Below are 20728 nucleotides of genomic sequence, written 5' to 3'. Positions count from 1 at the left end.
CCATGAGCCCGGGCTTGTGTCACCAAGGCGGAAGAGGAAAATGACGAGGAGGAGCCCGCAAGACAGGTCCAACCAGTGCCGTGCCAACCCCGCTGTGGGCCATGGTGATAAGATGGCGGTGCGCATAGACACAGTGGCCCCTCGGGCACGGCTCCTGAGAAACGCTGTCTCATTCTGACCTGCAGAGCTGATGTACGGTTAGAATGACAATAAAGTTTTTTGAATCTTTGAATCTTGAATCTTGAAACAATCTGTGCTCCCAGTGTGGTGAGGTAGACCATTTGGCCTGGGACTACCCTGCATCAGTATCACACCACAGCCCAGCGCAGCCATCGGGAGACAACGAGCGGGTAGCACCACACGAGACTACCAGCAGAACCCCTCCGTCGTCGCCTCTCCAGAAGAGCCTTTTGGGTGAAGAGCAAGGCTTATACATAGACTATGTGATGGAGGGCATCAGATGCTGTGCATTGGTGGACACGGGGTCAACCGTCACCATCATCTGCCCTGGTGTTCTCCCCAGTATGGTCCAGCCATCCCTGCCTGGGTGGATAACGACGGCAGTCCAGTTGGCTACGGTCACCGGCGACTGTGCGGCGATGTGAGGGAAGAAGAGGCTGCGCATCGCAGTGAGCACGAGGTGTGGCTCGCTGACATCCAGGAGTCCTGCATCATTGGGTTGGATGTGCTGTCCCGCTGGGGACCTGTGTGGACGTGCTGGGGGCAGCACTCTACCTTAGCGCTGAAGCCATGGCTCTCCAGCAGGGGGGGAAACAACCACTACCAGTCTCACAGTGGCATACAGCAGTTCAGCGTGGCCTGCAGCCACCCATCGCAACACAGCGCAACCAGAGGCAAGCAGCAGAGGCGTTGTTTCAGGTGGCAGCCGGTGGCAAGGTAGACCACGCCGCGGGCAGGTGAGTGATCCCTGGCTGGCCCCGGTGAGGGGACAGCTGAGTGTGAGACGGCGGCCGGAGTCTGCCCTGGATCCAGACAGCAAAGCCCTGTACTCGCAGTGGGGAACTGAGAGTGCACGACAGATTGCTGTTCAGACGGTTGCAGTTTTCAGTTTTCTGATGGGGAAAGCCATCTCCTGCAGCTGGCTGGTGATCCCCCAGAGACTCAGCGTCACGGTGCTGTGGTTGTTGCACGGGCTGCTGGGAGCCGGCCATTTCAGGGTTGCAAGGCTGAATGAACGCTTCCACTGGCCTGGGCACTGCTGCGACGCTTGCACGTCCCAGAAGGGGCTGGGCCGAAAGCCTAGGGCTGCCTAGGAGCAATGGTGGGGGCCCCAGTAAAGGCCTACTGCCCCTCCCAGAAAAAGAGACTATCCCTTAAGCTGGGAAGCCACTGGAAGGGGCTGGGTGAGGTGCTCGACTGCATCTCTGATGTGGTATATCAGGTGCGATTGCCTGTACTGCACTGGGACAGGCTGGCACCGTGTTGGCTCTTGTCCACCACCAACCCCAGTGAGGCTGAAGGAAGAAAGTGACACTCCGAGTGCCCTGCCTCTCGCCTCACTAAACAATGCCTCCCCTTTTGTGGGGGGGGGGGGCTCCAGAAATACCCCCCACCCAGTGCCCCATGTGACAGCGTCAATCACCATCGGGACTTCTGGACTTTGTTATGGACTCTGGGGTTGCCGAGGACAGCTGACCCCTTGGGTGGTGGCAGTGTGACACTCTGGGGTGGGGGGGGTGGGGTGCTGTGGTCAACAGCCCGCCCTGTATTTCTGATAACCATCACTGTTTATTGTTCTTGTGTTAAAATGCTTTTGTGGGATTATGGTTGGAAGTTCACTTATTGTTACGTTTTCGCTTTGGTTATACAGTTACTCGCTCGTGTATTTGTGGGTCACCCTGACTGTAACTGGGGTGCATGATGGTCACCTCCCCTGTCTGTATGACAGCGAGTGAGTTCTCTCCCTAGGTTAGTACTGGTCTGTTTTTGTGTCTATCACAATAAAAACGGTTGAGTTTAACGAGCTTACTTGTCTAGTGTCATGCATTGAATGCTTGACACAGTATATGTACTGTATGTGCCCAAAACCTTTGCACAATTCTGTAGTAATTTTATATATTGCTCTGCAGTACTGCAAAAGAAAAACAATTTTCATGACATATGTGAGTGATGATAAACCCGATTCTGATATGGGTCTCTATTGTGAGTGGGAAGGGAGCAGGAGAAGGGAGGGGGCAGGAAACACCAGAGAGACATTCTGTAATGATCAATAAACCGATTGTTTGGAATCAAGTGACCTTGCCTGGTGTCTCAGGGCTGAGTGTGTCTACACCCACACCACCCACCCCTTCCACTGCTGGAACTCCTTCTCTGCCACCTTTCCCACATCTCTCCCACGGCACTCCACCCTCGTCATTCCCAACATCCTTTGCTCCAGCCAGATTTACAAACTCGCTCTCTACTCCACATTGACGTGCAGTATCGTGCAAAAGTCTTAGGCACCCTATATTATATTATGTGCCTGAGACTTTCTCACAGTACTGTATCTCTTCACTTTATTTATTTTTAACCATCTGACATCTACAGTATCTGTCTGGTTTACCTCCCAGTGAAGTTAGTTTCAGCCTCTCCGTGGTTAAGTCAAACTAACGACTGGCTTGTTTATACGGTGAAAGGGGCTAATATCGCACCTGAGTCTCAGCAACACCACCTCTTGAACCTATCTTGGCTGAGGACCATTTGTCAGCCATGATCTGCGTTCTTCACTTGGTTAACTCTCCATCAATTCAAATGTTAAATAGAGAAAATCAAGAAAAAAACCTGTTAAAAATAGTCAACAAGTCAGGCAGCATCTATAGAAATGTTTCTGACTGATGTCATTTCATTCAGAACTGATGCTGCCAGATCTGCTAAGTCATGCCAGCATTATCCTTTCTTATTTTCTTATCATTCGCTTTGATAAATCTGTACAACCACCATCCACTACATTTTCTGTACCAATACAAGCTGTTGTTGCTTCAAATAACAAATTTGCCAATCATGTAATGCTTTCATCAGCTCTTCTAGGTTGTCATTCATGAGCTGTTGTTTGTGAGCAGCATTAACCACGCAACACCAGAGCTTACATTGCCGGTAGTCAGCTGGAGCTCAAGAAATGCAGCTACGATCTGCACAAAGTCATCGAGCAGCGAAACAACAATACAGAAACAAGATTCAGACTCATCTTTCCACCAACAACACACGCACCTTATGACAAGGTCTGCACACCTAGATTTCAAACCTAAATAGAGTGGGGTTTCCAGCATCGCTGCCTCTCTCCCAGATGGGCTAAGTCTTTTTTTTACGCTCGATTCGATGTTGCCAATACTGAGCCCCTGAGGAGACCTGCAAATGATGTGACCAGTAGCTTGGTCATCTCTGAGGACGAAGAGGCAGGACTGGACGGCATCCCAGGGTGAGTACTCAGAGTGTGCGTGTGGCACAACTGGCTGGTGTGCTTACAGATATTTTCAATCTCTCCCTCTCCCAGTGTCGGGTGCCCTCCTGCTTTAAAACATCCACCATTGACCCTGTACCCAAAAAGACCAAGGTAACGTGTCTGAACGACTGGCATCCTGTCACACTCACCTCAATAATAAGCAGGTACTTTGAGAGGCTGGTCAAGGACTACATCTGCAACATGCTGCCACCCACACTGGACCCCCTACAATTCACCTACCATCACAACCGATCGACAGATGATGCAATAGCCACAGCTCTAACACTGTCCTTACACATCTGGAGAAGAGGGATGCTTATGTGAGAATGCTGTTCTTGGACTATAGTTCAGCATTCAACACTATAATTCCCTCCAGGCATGACAAAAAGCTCAGAGACCTCCGCCTTCACCCTACGTTGTGTAGCTGGATCCTGGACTTCCTGTCAGATCACCAGCAGGTGGTAAGAGTGGGCTCCCTCACCTCTGACCCTCAACACAGGTGCCCCTCAGGGCTGTGTACTAAACCCCCCCCTTTACTCTCTGCATACCCATGACTGTGTGTCACCAGCCACAGCTCCAATCTGCTAAATAAATTTGCTGACGATACTACATTGATTGGTTTTATCTCAAATAATAATAAGGCAGCCTACAGAGAAGAAGTCATCACCCTGTCAAGAAAACAACCTCTCCCTCAATGTCGCAAAAACGAAGGAGCTGGTTGTGGACTATAGGAGGAATGGAGATAGGCTAACCCCTATTGACATCAATGGATCTGGGGTTGAGAGGGTGAACAGCTTTAAGTTCCTCGGCATAAACGTCACCGAGGATCTCACGTGGTCTGTACGTACCAGCTGTGTGGTGAAAAAGGCACAACAGCACCTCTTTCACCACAGATGGTTGAAGAAGTTTGGTATGGGTCCCCAAATCCTAAGAACTTTTTACAGGGGCACAATTGAGAGCATCCTGACTGGCTGCATCACTGCCTGGTATGGGAACTGTACTTTCCTCAATCGCAGGACTCTGCAGAGAGTGGTGCGGACAGCCCAGAGCATCTGTGGATGTGAACTTCCCACTATTCAGGACATTTACAAAGACAGGTATGTAAAAAGGGCCTGAAGGATCATTGGGGACCCTCATCACCCTCATCACAAAGTTTTCCAGCTGCTACCATCTGGGAAATGGTACCGGAGCATAAAACCAGGACCATCAGGCTCCGGGACAGTTTCTTCCACCAGGCCGTCAGACTGATTAATTCATGCTGATGCAATTGTATTTCTATGTTATATTGACTATCTTGTTGTACATAATATTTATTATAAATTACTATAATTGCACATTGCACATTTAGGTGGAGACTTAACGTAAAGATTTTTACTCCTCATGTATATGAAGGATGTAAGTAATAAAGTCAATCCAATTCAATTCAATGCAATGGTGAAGGTGACTTTGTCATGCCATTAGCCCGAGCAAAGGTGCAGTGAGCGAGACTCACGTTTCCTGGCCATCTCTCTTACGCTGCCGCTTCTTGCGTCGAGCCATCTTGCCCCTGAAACTTGTCTTCCTTGCAGGGCCGATCTTTATCGATGTGTTCTCCAGTGGGGTGGAACAGACAACAACCTTGTTCCCACTCTGTGGCAGAAAGAAGGGGGTTCATTATCAGTGATGGTCCAGGAACAGCCTTGCTTTCAGAGCCTCTCGAATCAAAGGTCCAACTAAGTTTACAAGATGGAATTTAGAAATATTCTAATTTGAACATAGACAAAGGATATGTACACAGGGAACATGGAATTGGGAAAGGAAATAAGCAATAGAAACGTTCGACCAAAATGGAAGACAGAGTGACAATCGGAGAGGAATGGCACATGCCAGTAGTCCAGGATTTTAAAATGTCAGATCGTTATGGGATAAATATGGTAAATGGTAGGGCACTAAAGAGTGCCGATGAATAGAGAGACCCAAGGTTTCAAGTCCATAGTTCCCTGAAAGTATTAACATAGCTACACAGGATGGTGAAGAAGGCATATGGCATATCTGCCTTCATAGGTCAGGGTATGAAATATCAAAATTAGGACATAATCTTTCAGCTTTATAAAAGACTGGCTAGACAGCACTTCAGTATTGGGTGCAGTTCTGTTCGCTGAACTAAGGAAAGGTTGTGATTGTGCTGCAGGGAATGCCGAGGAGATTCAGCAGGACGTTGTTGGGATTGGAGGACTTTAGTTGCAGGGAGAGATTGAATAGGTTGGGCTTGTTTTCTATGTAAAGGAGGCTGACAGAGATAAATGAAATACAAGATATGGTTTAGTCAGAGTCTTTTTCCATTGGTAGAGGTTCCAAAAACGAGGGCACAGGTTTAAGGTGAGAGTGAGGAAATTTTGAAGGAGTTTCTTTCACACAGACTGGTTAATATCTGGAACATGCTGCGAGAGGCGGGGAGGAATCAGGGACATTTAAGTAGACGAGGTAGTGAAAGATCCAGACTTAATGCAAGCAAATCCCCATACTACACGGGAGCAGAGTTAGACCATTCAGCCCATCGCTTCTGCTCTACCATTTGAGATTAGTGTAGTAGGCAAAAAGGTCATCATGGATTTGATGGGCTGAAGGGCCCCATTTCCGCACTGTATAACAATGACAGAATGACATGCTAAATGATGAGGGACAGACACTGCCAGACAAGGAATGGGAGAGGCTTGGGCTTAGTGGAACAGGGAAAGGAGAAGGGAGAGCCAGAGAGTTTTGATTAACACGATGCAGAACTCACTGGAAGACATCCAGGCCATTGACAGCAATGACAGTACCTTCAAGAGGATCTCCACCACTTCCGTATGAACAAGTCCCATCACCGATTCACCATTGATGTGAGTGATTAGGTCACCAGCGCTCAATCCTGCCTCGTGAGCAGGGCTTCCTTCCTCTACATTCTGCAGCAAAGCATAGACAACAGCTCAGTGCAAAGGTGAAGAGGGTCCCAACATTTGTCCACCAGTCCCTACATTTTAACACCCTAACTCTCTGAGCTGTTTATTGATCCTAAAATCCCAATGCTCTCTATCATTCCTGATGCCCTCTCTAACATTGTACTCAGCTGTCCAATCCCTCTCCCTTCTGCTTGGTACTGAACTCCAATCCTACCTCACCAACAGCTATGTTGATGTTAGGGCCCACTCCTCCATTTCTGCAAACCTTTCACTGTTTCATACCCAAACCTCCCAGCCTAGATATGCATGACCTGCTCTACCGCCTGTTGAGCAAATTCTCACACCTTTCATTCTGACCTTCCCTCTCTTTGGTGCCTCGTTTGCTCTTTTTGGTCTTCGCCTTCAGCAGGCTGGGCACCCTTTCAACCTGACTAGGTTCAACAACCTTTCCAACCGGGATTGTCAGAGCTGACAAAGTCTGGGCTATTACTCAAAAGCAGCTTCCCCTCTGTAAAGTCAGCCGAGTTTCTCTATTAGGCATGCTCCTTGGTAAATAACAACAAATAGGAAATGATGCATTATTCATGTAAACTCTGGTACGAACTTGAGAGACTTTTAAATTATGTGCAGCATGCTTCAATGGAATTATCTTACACTGAATCCACAACACTAGAGCAGGGCATTTGTCCCAGCCGGTCTGTGCCCACATGAGCTTTTCCTAATCAACATCCATCACAACAACCGTATTCTATTATTTTCTCTCTCAAGTGTTTATCCAACTTCCCCTTAAACACAGCTCTTTTCTGCATCTCAAACATTTCCATGGAGATCCACAATCTCATGAGTCTCTGCGTGTGGAGTTTTCTCCTAAATTCCCAAGTTCGGATTCTCGACCTTTTCAAACACTTGCAATTTTAAAGATTTTTATGGATATAACAGTTTGGAGGAATTCGGATGTCTGGTTTGTTAATTAGTCCCACAGCCCGTATCATTATCTGGCCCGAGATCCACTTACCCAGACCATATGGTGTACAGTATACACATCACTGTCTCCCACATAGACTGGGATTGCCCGCAAAGTGAAGCCGAACTTCTTTCCAGAACTGTGGATAATTATCGGAGGCCGCAGACTTGTGATATTTAGTGAATGATCGCGACTTGGAGAGGAATCCCTGGACGAGGAATTTGACGAAAGGGAGTGTTGAGAAATTGCACCAACCAGGGGCCCACGGGCAAGCTCTGAAATGAGGAAAGCAACCAGAAGTATTAACATCTGCCAGTTAAATAGTAGCTTGTTTCAGACAGATCTGCAGCCAGTGAATTGTGTGAATGGATCCAATTCTTCTCATGCAGTCTGAGGACTGAGTTTCAATGTGAGGAATGCAGTAAGGGCATAGGCTTGGCGGAGATTAAGGACACATTCAAGGGAGAGAAATAAAGACCGTAAGGCACAATTCTTTGGAACAAACCAGGAGTCAGGGCTCTAGATTCCTCACTGCACATTCCCAGTCTTCACAACAAGAATCTTCACCTGATGCTTCCATCTACATCACTCACACACTCCACCAATGAATCTCTGCTTTCACAGCTACATATCCCCGTTACCTAATCAGCACTATCCTACATAACACACACAAAGGGCTGGAGGAACTTAGAAGGTCAGGCAGCATCTATGGAGAGGAATAAACAGTCGACATTTCGGGCCAGTCATCAGCACTATCTCATTCCTGCCCCAGCTCCAAATGCTAACCTAGGTATATGCATCCAGAAATCGTCTCTGTGCCCTCACCCTGTCAGTCAAGGCCTGCCCTCAGAATATTCACCCCAACCACATTTTTCCAGTCAAGGGATTTGACAACTACTGAGCCCCTTTTTCATTACCCAAGACAACACACTCCCACAGATTCCTAGGGTCATATCCATAGGACTGTATAAAGTTATCTGGAGCACCAAAGAGGTGTGGGCAATTCCTTGTCCTCTTCATCTTCAACATCCCTAAAACATTGATCCTGGACGTAATTCCCATGTTTAGTTTCTCTACCCTTTCAAACACTCATACTTTAAAAAAAACAATGAAATGTACCAGAGGTTCCCAACCTGGGGTCCAGAGACTCATTGCTTAATGGTATTGGTCCACGGCATAAAAAAGTTTGGGAGCCTTGATTTGGAGGAAGATATTGGAATCTGATTTCTGATTATGCTTTATTAATCAGTTCCACAACCAGTATCACTATCTGGCCTGAGACCCACCTACCCGGACCATATGGTGCACCATGTACACGTCACTGTCTCCCACACAGACTGGAATTGCCTAAAACATGAAGCTGAATTTCTTTCCAGAACTGTGGACGTAAGAAAACCCCCGCTTACCAGGTGAGATTAGAAGTGACAGTGCTCCACTGGAAGCTGATTTTGGAACTGTCCTCCCTGGAGTCAGCCTGTTCTCTAAAGTTCCGGAGTGATCCTCGAGTTTATGACCTGAGAGCCGTGCTTTTGGAGTGGAACTTCTGTGATCCACACTGTTGCTGCGTACGCGCATGAGATTAATATTGCTGGCGAGAACATCTGCAAAACAATTAGCCCACGGCAGACAATAAATGATCAGCAGTTGACAACACCTGGGATAAAATCACTATTAAAATATCACAGCAGCTTTGGATTCTGCTTTGCGACTTTTGTATTGTTACAACAAAATTTTGCACTTTCAGTATTGCACCCACGTCCAACTCCATGTATCACTAATAATTGCCTCCTACCCTGGACACTGCCACCTCCCCAATATTATTTCCTGCCTCCTAGCCCACACGCTGTTACTTTGATACCTTTGCTTTCAACTGTTGGATAAGTTGTTTCTGTGGTACTTCATCAGATGTCTTTTGGAAGCTCATGTAAATAACTTTCTCTACATGGCATGAACTCAGTTTAAGGAACTCATCTAGGGTGCATTATGCTCAACAGAGTCTGCACATATGTGTATTTTATACACTGTATAGTTTACAGTGATAATCTACAGGAAGTTCCAGTTATGGTTAGGGTCTATGTATGGATAGGACTTGTATATTGCTGCACTCTGCATTTTCTCTGTTATTTGTTCACTTTTCAGGATGTCGTCATTGCTGGTGAGGCCACTAATAATTGCCCTTGAGGAAGTAGTGGTGAACGGCTGAAGGCAGTGATATTATTGGGTATTAGAATAGTGTGTGCCATACTATTTGGAAACTAAATTCAAGTCCACTCAATGATTCCTATTTTAAGGAACAAATTAAAAAAGAAATTGGTCTTTACTTAGGATTCAATGATAAGGGAGAGGTTTCACCTTCCATTCTATGGGATACTATGAAGGCTGTGTCTTAAGAGGGAAAATTATAGCGATATCTTCATACAAGAAAAAAAAAGGAATAAAATATTAGAGAAGTTACAAAATAAGCTGAAGGAACTAGAAAAAAAACACAAATTGAGGTTGGCACAGGATACACTAAAGGAAATTTTTAAAATTAGGAATGAAATTAATAGCTTGGCTACACAAGAAATTAGAAAAAAATTTACGTTTCTGAAACAGAGACACTATGAGAGTGGATCTAAATCTATGAAAATACTGGCGTGGAAACTGAAAAAAAAGATAGCAGAAAATACAATTCATAGAATTAGGGATCCAAGAACAAAAGTGATAAAAAAATAAGCTAAGTGAAATTCAAGAAGCTTTTGAAATGTTTTACAAAACTCTATATTCCAAAGCTCCAGGGGGAAGCATAGCCCAGATTGACACCTTCCTGAATTCTTTAGAGTTACCCACCTTAAGCAAAGAACAAAATAGAACGATGACTGCTGACATAACTGAAGCGGAACTAAAAACTGCAACTAGTAGGCTTAAATTAAGCAAGTCACCAGGATCAGATGGATATACAGCAGAGTGTATAAAGAATTTAGAAATTAGTTAATTCCTGTTTTGCTCCCCACACTAAACTGGGCTCTAAGAAAGGCGCAAATGGAAGAAGGAAGAAGCCAGCTGGAAGAAGGCAAGGATAAAATGGAATGTGGGTCATTTAGACCAATATCTGTTCTTAATGTGGATTATAGATTATTTACCTCCATCATGGCCAAATGATTAGAACAGTTTCTCCCTACACTGATACATAATGATCAGACAGGTTTTATACAACAACGCCAAACACAAAACAACATACGAAGGACACTTCACATTATGGATCATATAAAAAGAAATGAAATTGAAGCAATAGTGATAAGCGTGGATGCTGAAAAGGCATTTGATTCGGTTAATTGGAATTTTCTTTACAGAGTCTTACATAGATTTGGTCTACATGACACAATTATTAAAACTATACAGGCACTATGACAATCCTACTGCTAGAATTAAAATCAATGGATATTTATCTAGTAGCTTTACGCTAGAAAGGGGCACGAGACAGGGTTGTGCATGGTCACCGCTACTCTTCGCATTATATCTGGAACCATTAGCTCAACACATCAGACAAAATGAAGATATCGGGGAATTACCATTAAAGGGACAGAACATAAATTGGTCTGTTACATGGATGACATTTTGGTTTATCTAGGGCAACCAACATACTCTTTAACTAAATTGATGCAATCCTTTGAACAATATAGCCAATTATCAGGATACAGGATCAACATAGATAAAACCCAACTACTTTCATATAACTATAACCCACCAAGAGAAATTGAAAGTAGATATCCTTGGGCATGGCGAACAGAGTCTGTCAAATATTTGGGCATCATTGTGCCAAAAGATTTGGCAAAATTATCAGAATGCAGTTATCAGCCTATACATAAAAAAAATTAAGGAAGATATAACAAGATGGAACCAAATTCCTTTTCTTGGTCTCAGTTCAAGGATTGAATCTATTAAAATGAATATACAGCCCAGACTGCTATATCTCTTTCAGACCCTACCAACAGAGAATAACCAAAATCAATTCAATGAATGGAACAAGATGCTATCAAGATATATATGGCAAGGGAAAAGGCCTAGAGTTTGTCTCAAAACTTTGTAATTAGCCAAGGAAAAGGGGCGGGGGGCATGAGGCCTACCTTCTCTTAGAGATTACTATTTTGCAGCACAGTTGAGAGCCGTGATATGCTGGTGCAACCCATCATATGACGTTCAATGGAAAAACATTGAGGAGAGGATACTTTCCATCCCCATACAGGCAATTTTGGCTAATAACAACCTACAAAGTTGCATAAATACTATTGATAACCCATGGGTGAAATGGACTCTTAAAATATGGAAAACTATTATAAAAGAATATAAACTGGAGAGAGACATTGCAATTCTTAAATGGTGTGCATATGACTCAGATTTTACGCTGAACAAACTGGATGCTAGATTTAAGGACTGGACAGCTAAAGGAATAACAGCTATTTGCAATATAATGAAAGAAGAAACACTGTTCAGTTTTGAAATGCTCAAAGAGAAACGCCTATTAGAAAAACAAGACTTTTATCGATATTTACAGATGTGACAGTATGTTAATAGGACGGTTAAAAATGTAACCAAGGCAAGTACATGTTTGATAGAGCTATTTAGAAAAGCATATAATTCAGACAACGGTAGTAGAATAATTTCAAGCGTGTATAAGGGTTTGTCAAATCTTAAAACACATTCGACTTCATACATTAAAATAAAATGGCAGAAGGAAGGAGGGATAATAATATCTGAGGAAGGCTGGACAATAATATGGAGGTATCAATGGAAGTGTACCAGTTCACAGAAATGGAGGGAGTTCAGGTGGAAAAACCTGATAAGATATTTTATTACACCCTCTCAGAAATCCCATTATGATAGTAACCTCCCTGTTTGCTGGAGAAATTGTGGAAATCAAAATGCAAACCATTATCATATTTTCTGGGAATGCCCCGTTATCAAAGACTAGTGGAGTGGGATACACAATGCCCTACAAGACATCTTTAAGTGTGAAATACCCTTAGAAATTAAGACCATATATTTTGGGTATATACCTCAAGAATGGTTGAAAAGAGATAAATATTTAATGAATATACTGCTGGTGGCTGGTAAAAAGACCCTTACCAGGAAAGAGTTATCACAGGAGTCCAACTTTAAATGTATGGATGGAAATTACAATGGACATTTACAAAATGGAGACGATAACAGCATCTGTTAATCATAATTTGGAACAATTTGATTTGTACTGGGAAAAATGGTTTAACTACATAACACCTCATAGGCCTGATTTTATTCTCACAAGTCAATGAATATGTTGTAAAAAAAATCACTCCCTACTTTGTCAGGCAGGACAGATTAGAGTGCTTGTCTACTGAGTCCTTATGGGTGGAGCTGAGAAACAGGAAAGGTATGGCCACAATAGCGGGATTGTATTACAGACCACCCAATAGTCAATGAGACTTAGAAGAGCAAATCTGCAGAGAGATAGCAGGCAACTGCAGGAAACATAAAGTTGTGGTGGTAGGGGATTTTAATTTTCCATACATTGATTGGGACTCCCATACTGTTAGGGGTCTAGATGGTTTAGAGTTTGTAAAATGTGTTCAGGAAAGTTTTCTAAATCAATATATAGAGGGACCAACTAGAGGGGATGCAATATTGGATCTCCTGTTAGGAAACGAGTTAGGACAAGTGACGGAAGTCTGTGTAGGGGAGCACTTTGGTTCCAGTGATCATAACACCATTAATTTCAATTTGATCATGGACAAGGATAGATCTGGTCCTAGGGTTGAGGTTCTGAACTGGAAGAAGGCCAAATTTGAAGAAATGAGAAAGGATCTAAAAAGCGTGGATTGGGACAGGTTGTTCTCTGGCAAAGATGTGATTGGTAGGTGGGAAGCCTTCAAAGGGGAAATTTTGAGAGTGCAGAGTTTGTATGTTCCTGTCAGGATTAAAGGCAAATTGAATAGGAATAAGGAACCTTGGTTCTCAAGGGATATTGCAACTCTGATAAAGAAGAAGAGGGAGTTGTTTGAAATGTATAGGGAACAGGGAGTAAATCGGGTGCTTGAGGAGTATAAGAAGTGCAAGAAAATACTTAAGAAAGTAATCAGGAGGGCTAAAAGAAGACATGAGGTTGTCTTGGCAGTCAAAGTGAAGGATAATCCAAAGAGCTTTTACAGGTATATTAAGAGCAAAAGGATTGTAAGGGATAAAATTGGTCCTCTTGAAGATCAGAGTGGTCGGCTATGTGCGGAACCAAAGGAAATGGGGGAGATCTTAAATAGGCTTTTTGCGTCTGTATTTACTAAGGAAACTGGCATGAAGTCTATGGAATTGAGGGAATCAAGCAGTGAGATCATGGAAACTGTACAGATTGAAAAGGAGGAGGTGCTTGCTGTCTTGAGGAAAATTAAAGTGGATAAATCCCCGGGACTTGACAGAGTGTTCCCTCGGACCTTGAAGGAGACTAATGTTGAAATTGCGGGAGCCCTGGCAGAAATATTTAAAATGTCGCTGTCTACGGGTGAGGTGCTGGAGGATTGGAGAGTGGCTCATGTTGTTCCGTTGTTTAAAAAAGGATCGAAAAGTAATCCGGGAAATTATAGGCCAGTGAGTTTAACGTCGGTAGTAGGTAAGTTATTGGAGGGAGTACTAAGAGACAGAATCTACAAGCATTTGGATAGACAGGGGCTTATTAGGGAGAGTCAACATGGCTTTGTGCGTGGTAGGTCATGTTTGACCAATCTATTGGAGTTTTTCGAGGAGGTTACCAGGAAAGTGGATGAAGGGAAGGCAGTGGATATTGTCTACATGGATTTCAGTAAGGCCTTTGACAAGGTCCCGCATGGGAGGTTAGTTAGGAAAATTCGGTCGCTAGGTATACACGGAGAGGTGGTAAATTGGATTAGACATTGGCTCAATGGAAGAAGCCAAAGAGTGGTGGTAGAGAATTGCTTCTCTGAGTGGAGGCCTGTGACTAGTGGTGTGCCACAGGGATCAGTGCTGGGTCCATTGTTATTTGTCATCTATATCAATGATCTGGATGATAATGTGGTAAATTGGATCAGCAAATTTGCTGATGATACAAAGATTGGAGGTGTAGTAGACAGTGAGGAAGGTTTTCAGAGCCTGCAGAGGGACTTGGACGAGCTGGAAAAATGGGCTGAAAAATGGCAGATGGAGTTTAATACAGACAAGTGTGAGGTATTGCACGTTGGAAGGACAAACCAAGGTAGAACATACAGGGTTAATGGTAAGGCACTGAGGAGTGTAGTAGAACAGAGGGATCTGGGAATACAGATACAAAATTCCCTAAAAGTGGCGTCACAAGTAGATAGGGTCGTAAAGAGAGCTTTTGGTACTATGGCCTTTATTAATCAAAGTATTGAGTATAAGAGCTGGAATGTTATGATGAGGTTGTATAAGGCATTGGTGAGGCCGAATTTGGAGTATTGTGTTCAGTTTTGGTCACCAAATTACAGGAAGGATATAAATAAGGTTGAAAGAGTGCAGAGAAGATTTACAAGGATGTTGTCAGGACTTGAGAAACTTAGTTACAGAGAAAGGTTGAATAGGTTAGGACTTTATTCCCTGGAGCGTAGAAGAATGAGGGGAGATTTGATAGAGGTATATAAAATTATGATGGGTATAGATAGAGTGAATGCAAGCAGGCTTTTTCCACTGAGGCAAGGGGAGAAAAAAACCAGAGGACATGGGTTAAGGGTGAGGGGGGAAAAGTTTAAACGGAACATTAGGGGGGGCTTCTTCACACAGAGAGTGGTGGGAGTATGGAATGAGCTGCCAGATGAGGTGGTAAATGCGGGTTCTTTTTTAACATTTAAGAATAAATTGTACAGATACATGGATGGGAGGTGTATGGAGGGATATGGTCCGTGTGCAGGTCAGTGGGACTAGGCAGAAAATGGTTCGGCACAGCCAAGAAGGGCCAACAGGCCTGTTTCTGTGCTGTAGTTTCTATGGTTTCTATGGTTGTACATAGTTTTCTTCTTTTGATTGTTCTTTCTTTCCTCTACAAAAGTATATACCTCAGATAAATATTATGTGGAAATGTGTGACAAATATGACTATATGATATATATGTACAGTATCTGAAGTACAACTTATGGAAATGTTTGTTTGATGAACTTCAATAAAAAATAAATTACAAAAAAAAGTGCTTCACAGGGGAACCTGCGGGTGGCACTGTTCCCTGAGCCTGCCTTCGTTCTTGTGGAAGAAGTTGCGGATTTGGGAGGAACTGTCAGAGTAGCATAGACCAATAACTGAAGGGCATTTTGTAGATAGTACATATTGCAGCCACAAAGCAAAGCGAGGCGGGGGGGGGGGGACAGTTTGAGTCTAGGGTTAATGATAACCTCCAGGTGTCCATAGTGGGGTACCTGATAACGGTAATACAACAAACGTCAAAGATCTTATTAGATGGTCACTTCCCACCACTTTTACTGTATGACTGTTACTTGTCAACAATCAGCCCTTTCAATGCAGGCACAGAGTACTTTATTTGTTGAGAAGTTGTGAATGGAATTAAGCATGTGAGGCATCAGTCAACATCTCTGCTCTGATATTATAATGGAAAGAAAGTCACAGTTGAAGCAGTGGGCCTGTGACATCACTCTAAAGAATTCCTACAGTGATGACCTATATACAGAGATGATTATACGCTAATTTTGCTCCCCCTGTGGGTTTGAGACGTGGGGATTTGTTTCAGAGATTGTGCTCAGTTATAAATTTGTTCAGGTACATCTCTCCAGAAGGATCATTTGGAGTTCTGAGACTATAAAGGACGAACCCTGATGAGACAAACAACGGTATCCCCGTATACAGTAACTCTGACACCAGTTCGTACTTTAGAATGGCAATATTAAAAGGAATTTGAGATTTTCCCATTCTAGTAATAGTGAGGGAGTCCTTCCTGCTGGAGGTGTACGATGGAGGAATCACAGCACGGTGGGAGCAATACTACAAGAATGCTGTACTATTGGAAGAGATGTAATGAGAGAGCGCTGCACTCCTGAAAAGGAAACAGAGAGGGAGGGCTACACTCTTGGAAGGGCAAATTATAGTGCAGTCAATCTCACACCATTGCAGTGCGGCCAATACTGTTCTTGTGTGGTCCTCTCTCACCTGAGTATGTTCTGGCTCTTGGTCTGTTTGACTCAATATCTGATGATGCGTCCAACTGGTCTTGCCTCTCTGGGCATGGCACTCGATGGCTGAGAGCACAAAGCTCACTTTCATCCTCTGTGGAGAATGCAAACCAGGGCACGGTGTCGGAGCTAGCAGGACCACGACTGGGACTGTCAGCTCGGTCAAAGTGGGAACTGGTTGAAGATGCTCCAGATCTTAGAAATAGAAAAGGCACCAGTGATTAGCTTAAACAGCTATGCACACACTGTCTCTAACATTCATGACAAAAAGATTAATCTTTGACCCATAATGCAGTGCTAATTCTTCTATACAGCTATAATTGCTATCATATAACAAGAACTAAGCCATACATATTCCTACACAAGCTATTGATAATAGTGTACTCATTCCCCCATTGGGCTGGTATCATTGTCAGCTCTTTTATACAGCAATGTCATTACCATTCAACAAGAACTAAACCACACACATTGTCTACAATGCATAGTTAAAAGAGTGAATTCTCCTCATGCTATACTTGTTGATATAAGCATTGCTATAGTACACTGGTATTGGTGACACTTTGCCCTTAACATCTGAGGTCTGCATGCTTGATAATGCAAATTCCCAAAATTGTACTGTTAATGTATAAACCCCATATTACATGGTATTACTGTGTACGATCCTCACATTATACTGGTGCAAGTTTGCCCGTGCATTGATAATTGTCCACACATTTTGCACGACGTAATGGTATTTAGTGAACTGATTATGGTATACACATTTCCCTCTATTAGTTTTCACTCTGATAGACTCTACACCTTCAAACAATCCAGTGTTTGGTAGCAGAAAATTCCTAAAAAAAACATTGGGGAGAACAAAGCTATTATCTTCAATCTTATTACATTCTCTCAGGACAAGCTGGAGCTCTGCTATTACCTGCTGACTGAGTGCTTTGGGCTGCCCTTACATACTCGCTCCTGTGCCTCCTCTCTGGGGTCTGCTGTTTCATGGCTCGAACTCAAAGAAGCTGCCAAATGCTCAGAGCTGCCATAAACCTGCAACATATTGGGAAAATTAAACCTGCACACCCCAAGGGTTAAACAAATTAAAGCCACTGAATCAGAATGTGTAGTTGCACAACAGATCACTTCACGATGGACAACGCAGTCAATGGCCAATTAACACAAAATGCTGGAGGAGCTCAGTAAATCAGGCAGCATTGATGGAGGGGAATAAACAGTTGATGTTTTGGGCTAAGACCTTGCATCAGGGGTCCTGAAGAAGGGTCTCGGCCCCAAGAGTAAATTGTTTATTCCCCTCCATAGATGCTGCCTGACTTGCTGAGTTCCTCCAGTATTTGCAAGATATCCAGCATCTGCAGAATCTCTTGCATCAATAATCAATTAATTCACATTTAGAAGGAGGGATGGTGGGGCCAACAAAGCAGCCAGATCTCTGGACCTTCCACCAATGAATGCATAATGAGTGTTTAGGATGGTGCTCGCTTAGCACTGTTTCTGACAGTGCAGTGCTGCTCCTCAATTCTCTCCCTTCAGCAGTGCAGCTCACCTTCGGTACTGTGCCTCGGCAATGAGGGACCATCGTGCTCTGATAGGTGATTGCCCCTCCCACAGAGCAGCTCTCCCAGAGGAGTGCTCCTTCCTTCCCACCCTATGTCTCTGTACCATACCTTACTGAAGCGGTGTGAACAGGACGAAAACTGTCGAATCTCCTGAGAAGATTCTTCGTCATTGGTGTCATCTTCCTCGTCGGAAGCTAAATGCTGGTACCTCTCCGAGCGAGCTGCAGGAATACAGGGAACAGGATTCTCAGAGGCCCAGAAAGCATTCTTGGAGCATGATAGGATCGTCACACATGGGGGCTGGTAGGTATCATGATCTCTGGGGTTAACCTCAGGATGCAGAACCACTGCAGGGACTCTAGGATTAATCTTTGGAAGCAGACCGCAGTACAGGGGGCATGGTAGTGTAGCGGTTAGTGCAATCGCATTACAACCTCAGCAATCACTGATTAGGGCTTGGTTTCCGGCACTGTTTGTAAGGAGCTTGTTCACACTCCCTATGACCGTGTGACTCCCCTCCGCGAGGTCCAATTTCTTTCTACATTTCAAAGACATGGTTAGGGTTAGCAAGTTGTGGGCATGCAATGCTGGAGCTGGAAGCATGGTGACACTTGCAAGCTGCCCCCAGCGCAAACTTCACTGATTTGATTTGATGCACTGTATGTTTCGACATACATCTTTGGCAGTGCGGGAATTAATCTCATTAAGGGATCTGGGATTAAATACAGTAGAGGCACTCTGATTAATGAGGTAGCAAAGTGGTGTGGCTAGTACAGTTGCCAGAGACCTGGGTTCAGGCTTGATCTTGGGCTTGGTCTGCCTACAGCTTGCACCTTCTCCATGTGACCCCTCAGATTTCATCCAGGGATTCTGTTTCCTTCCACATCCCAAAGATGGCCACGTATATTGTACCTAGTATGTAGGGGAGCGGTGAAGTCAGGGGAGGGGACAAATTGATGAGAATAAAAAGTGGAATTAATGTTGGATTAGTGTAAATGGGTGGCTGGTGGTCAGAGCAGATTCAGTGGGCTGAATGGCTTGTTTTTGTGCTAATGACTCTGTGAAGAGCACTGGTATTAATCACAGCAAGGGCACTGGCACCAGATCGGGGGTGGCTCCTTGGGCGATTTAAAGCCAGAGGATTTTTACACTGGTTCTGGACTCACTGTCGAAGTAGCTGGTGTCTTCATCTGATTCGAGCTGAGGGATGAATTCAGCCTTCTGGCGCAGTAACCCGTTCCAGTCCAGCCGAGTAAAGAAGGCATGCTGTTTCACCTCAAGAGCCCCACCTGCAAACCAGAAAATTGTGGCAAACTTAAAACCCCATGCAATACTGAGACCTCCACATCCTCATAGCCCAATCCCACACACTGACATTGCCCGATCCCATACTCAATCTGGTACAAGGTTCCATAGCTTAACAATGTCCAACACCACAGCCAATGTGCTGTTGCCCCAGATATCCTTATAGACCAATGTCAAATACAATGAATGTTACAAGTCAATCCCACAGCCAATGTGGTACTGGGTCACACAGACCAGCACAGTCCATCTTCACACCCAATACCATACTCAGTGAGTTCCATACACTTGGACAGACCAATTCTGGACCCAGTGTGATACAGAGTCCAAACCTTGAATTCACACTCACTACCCCATGGATCTCTGGATCAAAAGGTCACTAAAAGAGCTGGGCAGAGAGAACAAGAACAATGGTGCAAGTTGTGTTCTGAGATTGTTACTGGAATATGGGGGATTTACTCAGTAACAGACTAATTAAGTACTTGGACAGCATAACACATACAAAGAGCTGGAGGAACTCAGCAGGTCAGGCAACATATCTGGAAAGGAATAAACAGTTGATGTTTTGGGCTAAAATGCTTCTCTTCAAGGGCCGCAGCTCAAAACATAGATTTTTTTTTTCCTTTTTATGGATGCTGTATGACCTTCTGAGTTCACCAGCATTTTGTAATTGTTACTCTGGATTTCAGTATCTGCTGAATTTCTTCTTTAGTATTTGGACAGAATCAGCTAGAGAGAGACAAAAACAGAATGCATTTGTAAAACTAGGTTTCATTCAACTAATCTGAATTGGGCTGGGAACTAATGCCGATGGACTGGTAGGACAATGTCCATGGATGTTGTTTCTACGAAATGCAGGAAAGTGTTTCTAATGTTTGAGAGAGCTTAACAGCCAACAAGATGGACGTAGATAAAGGTCAAAGGCTCAAGATCGGTCTCACAAATATCAGGAGTGAATCAGAGTCAGTCCGTAAATCACTTTCTCATAAACCCACTGCCTTTGAGAATTGACAATTGGTCTGACCACCTGTCAGTCAAAGGTCTGGGTTCTTACCAGTGCCCAAGCGATCGCGTGGATTCTGCCTCAGGAGCCTGTTGATGAGATCTTGGGCTTCCAAAGGAAGGGCCTCATCTTCACTTGGCCACATTATTTCATCTGGAACACATCACATATCATTTGTCATTTCCAACTCAATTCATGGGACAGCTAAGCAATATCCACATCTAAGACTAACAGTGACATCAGATATTAGTGCTTAGGCTCAGTGCCTTAGAAACATAGAAAACCTGCAGCATAATACAGGCCCTTCAGCCCACAAAGCTGTGCCGAATATGTCCTTACCTTGTGATCTTGTGGTCACACTTGCTGCCCTAGAGAGATTCTCTGC

At 44.1% G+C, this 20728-nt stretch overlaps 1 protein-coding gene across 2 annotated transcripts in view; it reads right to left on the bottom strand.

Moving 5' to 3' along the window:
* Window positions 1-20728, bottom strand: part of LOC134337444 (microtubule-associated serine/threonine-protein kinase 3-like) — a 98342-nt gene that overhangs the window by 13113 nt on the left and 64501 nt on the right. For both annotated transcript variants that reach the window (XM_063032451.1, XM_063032450.1), the window contains 9 exons: window positions 20395-20496; window positions 19205-19327; window positions 18147-18259; window positions 17393-17511; window positions 16454-16671; window positions 8731-8925; window positions 7376-7599; window positions 6241-6363; window positions 4932-5068 (listed from right to left, as the gene is read on the bottom strand). In XM_063032451.1, coding sequence (XP_062888521.1) covers window positions 4932-5068; window positions 6241-6363; window positions 7376-7599; window positions 8731-8925; window positions 16454-16671; window positions 17393-17511; window positions 18147-18259; window positions 19205-19327; window positions 20395-20496 — 1354 coding nt within the window. The remainder of the gene's footprint in view (window positions 1-4931; window positions 5069-6240; window positions 6364-7375; window positions 7600-8730; window positions 8926-16453; window positions 16672-17392; window positions 17512-18146; window positions 18260-19204; window positions 19328-20394; window positions 20497-20728) is intronic.

Source organism: Mobula hypostoma, chromosome 24, assembly GCF_963921235.1.
Source record: "Mobula hypostoma chromosome 24, sMobHyp1.1, whole genome shotgun sequence".
Classification (NCBI taxonomy): Eukaryota; Metazoa; Chordata; class Chondrichthyes; order Myliobatiformes; family Myliobatidae; genus Mobula; species Mobula hypostoma.
Note: the sequence above shows the minus strand (reverse complement) of the source record. Positions and strands in the feature narration are given on the sequence as shown.